The sequence below is a fragment of the Neltuma alba genome, unplaced genomic scaffold (genome assembly GCF_004799145.2).
Source record: "Neltuma alba isolate B1F8T4 unplaced genomic scaffold, ASM479914v2 tig00011429_pilon, whole genome shotgun sequence".
Classification (NCBI taxonomy): Eukaryota; Viridiplantae; Streptophyta; class Magnoliopsida; order Fabales; family Fabaceae; genus Neltuma; species Neltuma alba.
Genome location: NW_021636112.1, coordinates 74,430 through 87,746, shown reverse-complemented (window position 1 = coordinate 87,746; position 13,317 = coordinate 74,430). Strand labels below are relative to the sequence as shown.

Below are 13,317 nucleotides of genomic sequence, written 5' to 3'. Positions count from 1 at the left end.
TTTATATTAAGATATAAGTAAACTATTATATGATAATATATATATAAATATATACACTCTTAGATATTCCTAAAAGCATTTTGGTTTTTGGAGGATTGAGAAAGGGAGAGAAAAGAGAATTGAAAAGTAAGATGTCACTTCAAAGGCATAAAAGGTGCCTTCCCAGAAAGTTTTCAGCCATATTTCAAAACCTGTGCCAATCCCTGCGAACCACCTAGCCCTCTCTACCTGCCTATTATCTCCCATCTTTTGTTCCAATCAGATTAGATTGCATTTAATTTGACATCTTTCCTTTCCCTTATATTAATTATTAACCTGAATCAACATAATCAATTCTGCTTGCTTAATTCTCGTTGATGATTCATTCACCCGGACAATTCACATAGAGCTTCACTTCTAGAAACAGAGCAATTTATTAAAGTTGAAAGTATTCTCAAAACATAACACGTACTGCGTAGAAGAAGAACAGGATCGCGTCACTGTAAAACACTGTGGATGGGAAATGGTGATTAAAGGGCAAAAGGAAAAAAGGATTATTATAATGATTAATGTCACGTAGCTGCTTCCCGCATCATTGATCAATCTTTGTCTTATTTTGCAGAAAATCTCCAATAAGCTCGCACCACAAATCTCACCACGTTATCATCAATCCCACCGTTGGATCATTCTCTTACCCTCCATCGATTTTGTGCCCAAAGTCTTCGTCTTGCTTCTTTCCTTTTAAAAACTGATATCTCATCCATCTTCTTCTTCCCCTCTCACTCTGATTTGTCTCTCCACCGGTCCGTCCGGCGACCCAACGACTATACTTTTCTTTCGTCTTCTTTCGCTGTCCTTTTTATTTCTTGCCACGAGAAAAAAAAAGTTATTGACTTTCTATTTGTGTCTGTGTTCTTGATTGATGGAAGAAAAACCCATCAAAATGTGAGCGTGAAGTCAAAGGCAGAGGAAAAGAGCTGATGCGAAATGGCTTTTCATGACCACTTGCCTCAAGAACTGGCTTTTCAGCCTTTCACGGATGACCAACAGTTAAGTCAAAGCAGGGACATGCAGCGGATGATGCCGTTCTCAGCCGGCGCCGGGGGAGGTCCGGCCCCGACGTGGCTGGTGAATAGCGCTGGGTCGTCTCTCCGGCAGCAGAATTTTCTCCACTTGCAGTCTGACTCGGCCGATGATGTTCGGGGGAGTATGATACCTTCGTCGGAGAGGAGCAACGATCGAGACGGCGGCGATCGGAGCCGGGGCGACGGCAATTGTGAATCTGAGGATTTGGCGGAGTACAAAGCTGACATTTTGGGACACCCCCTTTACGACCAGCTCTTGTCGGCTCATGTGTCGTGTTTAAGGATTGCCACTCCGGTGGACCAGCTTCCTAGGATCGACGCTCAGCTTCAACAGTCACAGCGCGTGCTTGAGAAATACTCTGGACTTGGACATGGCGTTATTGATGAGAAGGAGCTTGACCAGTTCATGGTTCGTTTCTCTCTCCTTCTCTCTTCCTTCCTGTCTATTCGCTACCGCGTTTTCTTAATCCATAGCCTGGAGATGAAGAAATTAACGATGTTTGTGTGACATATTGTTGTTCTTTTATCCGTACAGTGTTTTTGCTTCTTGGGCGTATCATGATTGTGTCTACCGATTGGTGATGCATTGTGAAGCATGGTTTATTCAATAAAAAATATAAATGACCATTCTTGTGAAGCTTGTTTTCCTGATTTTTTCCCCCTTATTCCGCTAATTTCAGACCTTCCTTTAGTCTATTTTACTCAGGGAAAGTGTTTATCCTTTATATTTTAGTTCGTGGTAGTGAACTTGTGAATCTGATATATCCATCTATGAAATTATTAATTACGCACAGTTTTGGAGTGGTTTGTGAATTCTTTCTGTTAATGTGTCTCGTAATCGTCGCACATGTTCTTCGATCGATGGCTCAGTTCATTTCTTCTTCTCCTTGTTCTTGTTCTTCTTTTTGCTGAGAGTTCAGTAGTTTCAATTCTTGAAGAATGAGTTCTGGGATGAAGAATCACATACCATTAATGAACATTTTGAAGCGCTCTCTCTCTCTCTCTCTAATCTGTATCTCACACACCAAAATTTGCTTGACACTTTCCCTCCCAAATGTACGTTTCTTTGAGGCATGCCCAAAGTACAATAATGAGGGCATGGGACCTTTAGTGATTCTGTACCAACTGTTCACAGTATCTGTCCTGCTCCTGCAGCGAGTGGCAAATAGGGAATCTGTCCATCAGCCTGAATGGCCTATCTTTAGGTAGGCTCTCCTAATCAAATACGCAAAACAATATACCTTTTTTTGGGTTAAAATAATTCTCAAGTTCGAAACTTTACAATCCTCAGCCTCCAGACATTGATCAGAGAGCGAGAAAATGTCAAAACAATTCTAACAAAGTTGATTAAATCCTTGGAATTATTGAGGGTGATGAAAAAGTGAGTTGGCATCTTCTTTGTTTTGGCATTTTTTTTACTGTTGCATTGTATGCATGAGCTAGGTAGCTAGCTGGGTTATGCATTTATTGAGTTTGCTACATTGGGATCAGAAATCCTCGGGTTTCCCAGTTGTCTTAACTGCTTTTCAAGATGAAACCTGTTCCTTTTTTTTTTTTTTTAATTTCTCATTTCCAATTTAAGCCTTTTGTCTTTTATTGAGCAGACACATTATGTTCTATTGCTCTGTGCTTTCAAAGAACAACTGCAACAACATGTCCGAGTTCATGCCATGGAAGCTGTCATGGCTTGTTGGGAGCTTGAGCAATCTCTTCAAGGCTTGACTGGTAATTTCTCATCATAATCACAATATGACCCTTTTTTCTCTTTAAAGTAGCAAACCACTTGATATTTATGGTCATGTTAGATTCTGACTATTTCGAACGGAGTGGGATCTGCTTCATTGTGCTCAAGCATAAAATATTGCTCTTTTAATAATGGCTATAATCATATTGTCTAAAGCATATTTGAGTAATTTAATAATTAAATATCTTATCATATATGATTTTTTAATCCTTATCCCTTGTAAACAATGACTTTGTTCATGAGCTGAAGATATAAATAATCCTACTCCTTTTCTTTCCCCTCATATATATATATTTATGCTCGTTAGGCTTAAATTTAAAACAAGTTCATGTAACTTGTTCACATATCTCTGTGTGTGTACATATATAATCAAATCATTTCTCAAAGCCCATCCTTTTATATATCTTAATCTTTCGAAACCAGGCCTTGGATGAAAGTTACATCGTTACTGCGTATATATGCACTGGTATAGAAATTTTGGCAGCATGCCTGATCATTTTATAAACTGAAGAGAATTACCTTGGGATAATAAAGAAATCTTAATTATCTGTTTTCCTAAAAACTTTTTACGCTCTTTAGTAGACTAGCCTTATAATCTCTGATCACCCACCTCGATTGAATCATTTACGTGATCTTGCATTACGTGTGACGGTGAAGATTCAATCTTTACATTAAATAGGCTGTGATGAAGGAATTAGTCAATTCTTAACTATTTATAGTACTGGCGTTAAATATCATAGTTGAGAAAAGTTTTAAAATATTTTCTCCACATGTTAGATCTTGAAGACTGAAAACCCTAAGTGTGACATATACATGGTTATATATGGCGCATGAAACAGGTGTGTCTCCAGGAGAAGGGACAGGAGCAACAATGTCGGACGATGAAGATGAGCAGGTAGAGAGCAATGCTAACCTATACGAAGGTGGCCTTGATGGTGCTGACAGCCTAGGATTTGGTCCTCTTGTTCCCACTGAAAGTGAAAGATCTTTGATGGAGCGTGTGAGACAAGAATTGAAGCATGAATTAAAGCAGGTAATACACACACACACACACTCTTCCAGAATTAATGTCTCATTAAAATCAGTGTCAGAGCTTGATTCTATCTTTAAATAACACACATAGCCAAACTGATATATTTATTACAGAATCTTTACTTGATAGATCTATCTGAACATGCTTTATTTTCGCTAATTAGGGTTACAAGGAGAAGATTGTGGATATACGAGAAGAGATTCTGAGAAAGAGGCGTGCGGGGAAGCTGCCGGGTGACACAACCTCGCTTTTGAAATCTTGGTGGCAATCACATTCTAAATGGCCTTATCCTACTGTAAGCTCTCATCCGCTTTCACATGCATGATGTGTGTGTGTGTGTGTGTGTCAGTAATAATGAGCTTGATCATACTGTTTGTTATATATACATATATAGGAGGAAGACAAGGCAAGGCTGGTGCAGGAAACCGGCTTACAACTAAAGCAAATAAATAACTGGTTTATTAATCAAAGGAAAAGGAATTGGCATACGAATCCTTCATCATCTACCTCCTCTAAAAGCAAGCGCAAGAGGTAAACTTACTAGTATCCAAAAGCTTGAAGTTACCTATATCAGATTCTTGTGTTCAGTTTTCTGAATGTGTTATCTGGATAGTAGTAATGCAGGAGAAACCAGTAACCAGAGCTTTATGTGAAGGAGTGATTGATGATATGAATATTTTGAACACTGCACAAAACTATTGGGATTCTTCAATGGGATTCATAGGATCGAAGATTTAGCAGTCAGCAGCAAGAACCTGAAGCAATGGAGGCATGATTCTGGAAACGATCGAACTAAAACTTAGTATTGATGTTGTATATGAGGCTGATGGTCGATACCTGATATATATATGGTTTGAAGCTTGCACATTCTATTCCATTCAGTGGGTATCGAGTCGATCTATGAAGCATGCTGATACCTATATATTTTCACTGTATTATTATTACACGTGACATTTGAAAAAAAAAAAAAAAAGGAAAAGAGAGACTATAATTTACTTCATCAATTTACGCCTATATTTTCACTGTATTATTATTACACGTGACATTTGAAAAAAAAAAAAAAAGGAAAAGAGAGACTATAATTTACTTCATCAATTTACGCCTATATATTGTATTGTTAGAGGGCAATTTTACTAATTTGGTGCTGAGAAAGGAAATAAATGCGCGATATTGTTCACCACAGATTTTAACTATTTGTAATTAATTTCGTGTTAAAAATGATCGTACTGCGTTTCAATAGTCATATATGGAAGTGATTGACAGTGATATTCTTGTCTTGCCAAAACCATCCACATCCAATTAATTAGTTGTTAACTCTCATAATTATCGCCATTTGAAGACGGGAAATAAAGTTTTAGGGAATTAAATGATAAATGAGGATGTTAAATCTTTCAGAAAACAGGAAAATGATTTTTCTTTCCAATTAATTAATGGGTTTATCTGAATTCATGACTCAAATAAATAAAATCACTGCAACGCCAAAGAGGGTGTGAAGGCTAACCCATCATTTTAAAGTTTTGTAGTAAACAGCCAATACTTTTGCAATATTATATATATTGCTCACACTAATTCGTTACCCAAATTAACAATCTGTTTTTATATTGAGCTATAAAAATATTACAATAACAATATTACAAAGCTAAGATCATTATATATATAATTAAGGTATGTCTTATTCTACATATATATATATCATCACTAGTACATCTGTGATAATTTTTAACATTTTTAAGGATTAACTTGCAAGTCATGTTTGGTAGATTTGGAAGAGAAGGTATAAAACCAAGAGTTTAGCAAGTTGTTTCCAAGTTTCCTTTGTTGTCGTTTGAGAGAGGAAAAAGAATATATAACCCTGTAATAATGATGCAATTTGCAAAAACTTTCCAACTGATATATCTCTTTCATTCAAACAAAGCCAACTCTGACTTCAAATTTCCATTGATTTGAACACCCTTTTTTTTTTTTGCCCCCATCTGGAATCCTCGAAAACCCACCAGATACTTGATGACTTTTCTCACCACTTTTCTTTGATTATTGTTTGGCGTATGATAAGATAAGAATATACCTCTCATAATGTTCGAATACAACCACTACTAACTGCCCAGTATAAATAAATATTCCATTTTAATTATTAACTTTTTAAAATAATGTTCTTTTAATGAGCACGTCATGTTTAGTTTCCTGATCAGCTTTGACTTTATCAAGGTATTTTCGTAACCTCTGGAAACCTAATAAAAATCCCTCTCTCGCTTAATAAGCTCATGAAAATGGCGAAAAGCTTAAGACTTTGTACATCAAACAATGACTGTATTCTGAAAGAAAAGCGATAAGACAGCAAATCAAGTAGGGGACGACGATGAATGAGGAACATGATCATCAAAATCACAGAGGAGAAACATATTCATGAGGAGTAGGATTCAGGTTGAGGACGAGGAACAGTGAACCTAGCAGAGAAACTAGGAGGCATGTCTAAATCATCATCGTCACTATTGTTGAAGTTGAGATCATAACTCTGCTGATCGTAATGAAACCTGGGATTTTGTCTCCTGCCATTGAAATACATACTTATCTTCCTTATGAATGTCTTCCACTTGGGACCTGCGATCACCTCTGAGAATTCCTTCACCTTTTTCAACTTCTCCCCAACCCAAGACTCACTCTGATCTCCTCCGCAGCCGCCGTCGGAGCTTCCCCGCGACCGTCCGAATCCGAAAATCCGAAAGCATCCGCCGCACCAGGAGGTTGTTGTATCGTCGAGCTCCCGGAGATGCTGATGGACGTCGTCGTCGTGGTGTTGCACGAGGGGCTGGCCTTCGAGAGAAGCCATGGAAGGCATCATTATTGAATTGAAGGAGACTGGTTTCCGGAGGGTTGTATTATTGTTTATATATATAAGAGAAGGAACACTTATGTGGAAATATGAAAGGTGATGAGGAAGAAGGATGGAAGTTGAATAATTGGTTGAAATGGGGAAGGGTTCGAAGAAAGATCTTTGGCTTCACAGTCTGGAGATGCGTAGAGGGGCCTTGTTTTGAATTTTATGGATTATATCGTGTGCTACGGCACTGCTTGTTGAAGAAGAAAGTTCCACATTCAACCTTATCTTCGTACGCGACATATAAATATAAATATACATATAGGCCAATATATATTAAAGTGATTTATATGTGGGTGTGATAAATGACAGGGATAGAAATTATTTATCTTGTGTTATTGGGCGTATCATTCTTGACCTGTTTGATTGTCTATAATTGTTTGAACTGATAATTCCCCCAATCTTTTCAATTTTTTTTCCCTCTTTTCATAGCTTGGTAAATAAAATAATTATGGAGGGAGTAGAATGAAGATTGGAGACTTGGAAGATGTTGAACCGGAATAAGGCGGCTGACGAGGAACGCGGTAACCTTTAGAGGCGGGATACGTACCCACAACACAATGACAAGCCATTTGGGATTTGTTCGTACGCGGTGACTTAATGCTGTCTGGTATGCTTGCAACGACGAAGACTTTGGTCTCAACATTTCTCATTCTGTTCTTTGTAGACTCAAGACCCACCATCTATTTACTTCTCTGCCTGAAGACCCAACATCAAGTTGCTCTAATGACAGTACGACTTGTCATGCTTAAGATTTGAGATTTGATTGTGATGTTAGTATGTTTGTATGCGTGCAATTAAAAAAGAAAGACCCAACATCCAGTTATCTTTGCGAGTTTCTAGTACAAAAATAACACTAGTGTTCTCCTTAAATTTTTTTTTTTTACCTGATTCAAACCCTAAAGATATAATGAATTCGAAGTTATGATAAAAAAATCAATCTACATCTCTATCTATTTTTATTAATTAATTAATTCTCCTTAAGTAAGATTGATCATTTAAACCTGATCAATTACCAAAAAAAGCTTCAATTCTCTAACACAAAAATGTTCTCTTATGGGACAGAATTTATGTGGGCATCAACATTAGTTTGTCATCTCATAAAGGATTAGTTTTTTTTCCCCCCTACTAGATCCACTCTTTATTGGTTTCAATGATTTTTTTCCCCCTGCGTAGAGGTATCCTCCAATTTCACCAATTTAAGTTTAAAGTAATTCTGGTAATAGTAAATCAAATATGATCTAATGATTTTTTCATGCTTGAACAAGATATTTCACCAGAATAAGTGGGCCCATAAAAAATCCGATGGCCCTAAAATGGATTTTTATTAACTAAACCAGCTTTCTATTGATTCCTCCTCCAATTTTTAGGAATAAAAGAACTGGGGAACTCCAGGCTAGCTGGCCCAAATCAAACCCTTCATGCTGCATGAATTAGTGAGCATCTTGCTACGGTCTGATGTTCTGTACAAAATCATACCAACAAAAAAACCAAGAGGACGAAGCATCACAGAAATTATTCCATCCCCGCCGTGTGCAGAACTTCACGTCTTCTTAGCTCCGGCGGTCTCCGCCACCAACCTCTCGCTAATTTTTCCGATGCGCCACTGCCTCATTCGAGATCAACTAAATGCGGCGAGTTCCCCGGACCTCGATGAATTCGACGACATCCTCATGGATGATGGCGACGACGGCAACCTCGCTGCGAAATCACGCCTTATTAAGTCACCGACGTACCTCCCGTCGTTACTGGCGGAATCGTCTTCAAAATTCATCGCGTAGCTGAGAGCATCGTAATGGAAATCGGTGGAGTGGCGGCGACCGTGGCGCGCCCCGATTCGCGTGATGAAGTCGCAGCACTTGCCCTTGGAGTGCGCCGAGTTCCCAATCGTCCTGGACTTGGCGGCCGTGTTGTGGTGAAAGCAGCAATAACGCGGCAAGCAAAAGGAGGACCTGACTTTGTTCTTACGAGAGAGAGGCGAGAGATCGTGATCGTGATCCGCCATGAATGCGAGAATTGGAAGAACCCTGGGAAGCCTCGCACCGAGAGCGTAATGGCAAATAACAGAAAAGGACGCGAAGATTGCGGGGTGGGGTCCAGGAGAAGAGCGGCCCAGAGTGCATCTGAACCAGTGGTTTCTGCAGAGGGGTAATATCGTCCGATCAGTTGTTGCTGCTATTTTAGCATTTTCTGCGGCTTCTTATGTTCACCTTCTCCCCTGTCTGTAACGTTTGAGTTTGAGGTGTTTTACTGTTTTTACTTTCCCCCCACGATATGCTAATTTTTAAAATTTTATCAAAAAAATTTTATAAACACATTTTTTTTAATTTACATGTGATTAAGTCGTTAAAAAGTTCTTTCTTCCGCTAAATGCTGAGTAAAATGATTTACAAGTATTCATGTTTTTTAATAGTAACAAATAAGAAAACATGAAAAATAACTAAAATGAAAGGAGTCACTTTGACCATTAAGAGTGGGTAAACTGTTCTTTGGGTCGTTGTCAATACCTTGGTGTAGGCTTAGAAAAAGTATTTATTAATCTTCACCAAAAAAAGAAAAAAAGAAAAAAAAGAAAAAGTATTTATTAATTGTCCTTGGTATAGTTTTATATATCTTTCCTCTACACAAATTTTATTTTTTTATACTATCTTTTTATATTGTTAGAAGTAACCCTGTTCAAGACATTATCAAATATTAAACAAAAGTTATTGAATGAGTTTTAGACATTATCAAATATTAAACAAAGGTTATTGAATAGGTTTTTTTTTTGTTACTTAGAGTATCCTCCCACTCGAACGGTGAGAGACTAATCTCTCGGATACTGTCAGGTGTCGTAGCGGGAGCCCTTCTTAATAATATTTGTTCCATACACACTACCTCAAGTATCGAATTCAGGATATGATATTTAAAGTACTCAAGTCCCTTCCACTTTGACCAACATTTGTTAGTAGGTTACTAAATAAGTTAAAGCATTCAAACAGGAACAACATGAAACATGAGTTTGGTGGGTAATGGCTTATTGTGGCCCAATCTAGAAATCAATGTCGGCCCATTTAACAAGTAGTGTGATTCTGGATTAACAATCCGGGCCTTACGTCAATGAGGCCTGAAATATAATTTTAAGTTTTGCAGATATGATATTATTAATAATAATATAATCAATATAAATAAAACAAACAAACAACTACTAGGTAGGGAGAAAATGGCCACATCATTCACCGTATAAGAATTCATTTTATACCGTTCCAAGTTGGTGGGACATGAGCGGTATAAGATTTGTCCATTCGCCTGCTGACAAAATAGTATAAACCCCAAAGACCCCAAAAAGCTTAATATCTTCAATAATGTCAAAAGTAGTTTTGTTTTCTTCTCATATCTCCATTGTCCATCCACCTTTTCTTCATACCCATCCTTAACAACTAGTGGAGCCTTATAACCATCCCTAATAATTATATGTAAATAAAAAGCCAATCACTTCATGTTAGTTCAGTTGATTGAAAATGTAAAATGAGATACTAGCTTAATTAAAAGTTAAATTCCTCTAATTTTTTTTCCAAAAAAATTAGCCCCAGCTAATTCATAAGAAACGCTTACTGATAGGGTTTCTAATAATCTTACAACGCATAGTTGGAAATGACAGATCAGTATATTAAATCCTGCCCATTAACCAATTTAAATTCAACGGGGTTATATCCGAATTAAATTTTTTTAATAAAAAATAATTTTGATGGGTTTTGTCTTGATAGCTTGCTGTGGTTAAAACATGTCTCAAGATTAAAAAAACACTCGCAAAAATATTTATTAACTGCTCATCAACAATGTCCTTGTATTTAATAGTAGGATTTAAGACTATCATATATGAGATATGAGTTGTATCCTCGACACCTAGACCAATCTTTTTTAAACTTGTTCAAAACGTTATTTATGGGACATTGATTTGCTTACCATTCAACTTATTCAAAAGGTAATATACCTACAATAAGCTATTAGTTGATGAGGAGAACACAAGTTCTAATTTTCAAAAACATGTTTATTGAAAAGGTTTTAACATTAATTAATAAAAATTAGTCTTGCATTTAAAATGACTTGAAAAGACTCTGAAGGTAGGGGAAAAAAAGGAATGTACCAAATATTTGCGATAATTGTGAGGTGACACATGGTTTATAAGTCAATTTCTTTCCCAAACAACTTTTGTTTCTCTTCCATCTCTGCACTTTGCACCTACCTTCTTCCTTCCTTCTTCAGTTATCTGTTCCTCTCACTATCCCCATTTCATTTATGCATTTCCCTTTCATCCTCATAACCCCATTTTAATACCCAAATCTGGTCCCCCTATGTATACTCTAATCAAATCCATTCACATGTAATGAACATATTAAGGTTTTTTTTTTTTACTGTTTCAGCTTTTGGGTGGATGGCCTGCTTGTGACTGGCACCGAACTTTCCCCCTTATAAATTCTCTCTCTTGAGTTTTCCTTTCCTTCTCTGCAAAACCATACGTTTCTATACACAAAAACAGAGAGACAGAGAGACAGAAGCAGAGCTACATGTAACTAATCATGGAGGTGGAAATTTCTGTCAATTCCGAAGGGCCCATTTTTGTCCTTTCCTTTTTGTAATCACTGAGACAAAACTAAATGATATTTCCATCCTTTTTACTCTGCAAGCTGTGACCCGTTTGTGGAACAGAGTTGTTCATCGTGGTGTTTAGTTTCCCAGAATTTTGTGGGATATGGCCGGAAATCTTCCTGGAGTAGAGTGTGCTCGAAGAAGAAGGTTTCATCAGAGCGGAGTTTGGTCCGATTCACCCTCCTCCATAGCTTCTCATACTTCCACTAGACGCTCTTCTTTCTGTTTGTACACTAGCAACCATGAATCTCTTTCTTCTTCCTCTTTACTGGTACTCTTTCTATCTCTCTATCTCTCTGTGCCTGTAGATTTTAGTCTTGTTAATTGATCTTTCTTTCTGATTTTGAATGAAAGCAGCAAAGAAACTTGATTTACCAGGCATACCCACAAGAAGTGCTGGGAGGTGCAGCTAGAGAAGCCAAACAGAGATTGGATGAGAGATTTGGAACACAGAGGAAAACAGAGAATAAAAGGTATCGTAAAGAAAAAGTTTTGCAGAAACTGTGTTTTCTTTCATCCATTCTAATTTAATTTAACCATATCTGAAATAAAAAAACATTCCAACTTTCTCACTCATCGTCATCATCCATATTTCTCTCTTCAAACTCAAATCTGAATGAATTGGTGACAGTAAGCAGAGCAGCAAAGAGAAGGTGAGAAATGAAGCAGAGTTGCAGATAGAGGTATATGGGTCAAAGAAAAATGGAAGCAGAAGATTCAGTTGGGGAAAATTGAGCTGGAAGGCTACAGAACAAGAAGAGTGTGCAGTGTGCTTAGAATCATTCAAGAATGGTGACACACTCATAAATCTTCCATGTGCACACAGGTTCCATTCAAGGTGTTTGGAGCCATGGCTGCAAAATAATTCTCACTGCCCTTGTTGCAGAACCACCATTATCTTTTCTCACTAGGGTCTTCCCCCAAGCTTTTCATCACTTTGTCTATATCTGCAACCTTCTGAACTGTTAATTTTGTTGGATGTTGGGAATTTTTTTAGGGCTTTGTTTCTTTGGACAATGTGTGTTTGTAGTCAAGTGTGAGCATTAAAACTGGCCGTTGATAAACAATGATGATGGTCAGGTTGAGCATAAAAGTTTGTTTTTCGTATGTGACCCCACAAAAAAAAAATAATTCTATGACTAGAAAGAAGGAAAGTATCACTAAAAAGTTTAACAAATTCATATTATTTACTCATGTGATCTTATTTATAAAACAAGGGGAGAATGAATTTTTTTTGTTATATTTATAGAGCAGAAAGAGAAACTTTTGATATGAATATACAATTTTTACCTTCATTTATTATTTTGTTGAATAAAGATAAAATTGAAAAGTTATTAAATTTTAAATGAAAGTTAACGAAATTTAAGATTTGTCTTAGTCTGTGTGAAATATATTGAAAGTGACTTATAAATAGGACCAGAAGAGTACTTGTTATTAGAATTATTTGACAAGTATATTCTTTTATTGGGACGTGGTAATAATTTTCCCAAAGAAATGTTAGAAAAATGATTCATATTTGATTTCAATAATCGTCAAATCTAAATGAGTAGGTGATTTCAAATATTAAATAGCTAACAAAATTAACATTGAAAGGAAAGGGAGTGATAAACAAAAATATGATTTAATTTCTTTGTTAAAAACATACTCATCAACATAATTAAGCAGAAACAAAAGGAATTTATGAGAATTAATTAAAAATTTTAATTAAGCTCCCTCTTTAAATAACATCCATCGAAAGAATAGTACATATTTAATATCATTAATTATTTATTTTTTAAGTAAAAGCGTGCACTAAAATGCACAAAATTTTATTATTTAAAACACAAAACCTTTCACGCATTAAAACAGTAATTCAACTTTTCAGCAGCCACAAATTAATTTTATGAATAATGTAACTGTATTTAAAAAAAGAGAAAACACGTGGACTGAAGGCTGGAAAATGCGAGAGATGAGTGAATAAGATGTGTGTGCA

At 36.6% G+C, this 13,317-nt stretch overlaps 3 protein-coding genes across 5 annotated transcripts; 2 read left to right on the top strand and 1 right to left on the bottom strand.

Annotated features, from left to right (window-relative positions):
• The first annotated feature begins 755 nt into the window (after positions 1–755).
• On the top strand, positions 756–4,855 carry LOC114713505 (homeobox protein knotted-1-like 13). Of its 2 annotated transcripts, none has more exons than XM_028898174.1 (6): positions 756–1,473; positions 2,669–2,789; positions 3,648–3,841; positions 4,005–4,136; positions 4,236–4,372; positions 4,455–4,855. In XM_028898174.1, exons 1-6 carry the CDS (start codon positions 967–969, stop codon positions 4,492–4,494), a joined length of 1,131 nt encoding a protein of 376 aa, XP_028754007.1. In that variant the 5' UTR covers positions 756–966; the 3' UTR covers positions 4,495–4,855. The 2 variants fall into 2 exon arrangements, with proteins under 2 accessions (XP_028754007.1, XP_028754008.1); XM_028898175.1 differs by having other exon boundaries at positions 967–1,473; positions 4,458–4,855.
• A 1,254-nt stretch (positions 4,856–6,109) lies between these two features.
• On the bottom strand, positions 6,110–7,603 carry LOC114713508 (uncharacterized). Its single transcript, XM_028898178.1, has one exon. The coding sequence runs from the start codon at positions 6,678–6,680 to the stop codon at positions 6,243–6,245; it is 438 nt and encodes a 145-aa protein (XP_028754011.1). The 5' UTR covers positions 6,681–7,603; the 3' UTR covers positions 6,110–6,242.
• Positions 7,604–10,896: 3,293 nt separating this feature from the next.
• Positions 10,897–12,447, top strand: LOC114713502 (probable E3 ubiquitin-protein ligase RHY1A). Of its 2 annotated transcripts, none has more exons than XM_028898168.1 (3): positions 10,897–11,616; positions 11,703–11,819; positions 11,993–12,447. In XM_028898168.1, the coding sequence occupies exons 1-3, from the start codon at positions 11,449–11,451 to the stop codon at positions 12,254–12,256; spliced, it is 549 nt and encodes a 182-aa protein (XP_028754001.1). In that variant the 5' UTR covers positions 10,897–11,448; the 3' UTR covers positions 12,257–12,447. The 2 variants fall into 2 exon arrangements, with proteins under 2 accessions (XP_028754001.1, XP_028754000.1); XM_028898167.1 differs by having other exon boundaries at positions 10,922–11,616; positions 11,703–11,818; positions 11,977–12,447.
• The last annotated feature ends 870 nt before the right edge of the window (positions 12,448–13,317 follow it).

What these genes read in the sequence shown, in the direction of transcription:
- LOC114713505 (XM_028898174.1), top strand. Translation starts at nt 967, where the DNA reads ATGGCTTTTCATGACCACTTGCCTCAAGAACTGGCTTTTCAGCCTTTC. An exon ending in ATCTCTTCAAGGCTTGACTG is followed by an intron (nt 2,790 to 3,647) that starts GTAATTTCTCAT and finishes CGCATGAAACAG; the next exon opens with GTGTGTCTCCAGGAGAAGGG. An exon ending in TGAAGCATGAATTAAAGCAG is followed by an intron (nt 3,842 to 4,004) that starts GTAATACACACA and finishes TTCGCTAATTAG; the next exon opens with GGTTACAAGGAGAAGATTGT.
- LOC114713508 (XM_028898178.1), bottom strand. Translation starts at nt 6,680, where the DNA reads ATGATGCCTTCCATGGCTTCTCTCGAAGGCCAGCCCCTCGTGCAACAC.
- LOC114713502 (XM_028898167.1), top strand. Translation starts at nt 11,449, where the DNA reads ATGGCCGGAAATCTTCCTGGAGTAGAGTGTGCTCGAAGAAGAAGGTTT. An exon ending in TTTCTTCTTCCTCTTTACTG is followed by an intron (nt 11,617 to 11,702) that starts GTACTCTTTCTA and finishes GAATGAAAGCAG; the next exon opens with CAAAGAAACTTGATTTACCA. An exon ending in AGGAAAACAGAGAATAAAAG is followed by an intron (nt 11,819 to 11,976) that starts GTATCGTAAAGA and finishes AATTGGTGACAG; the next exon opens with TAAGCAGAGCAGCAAAGAGA.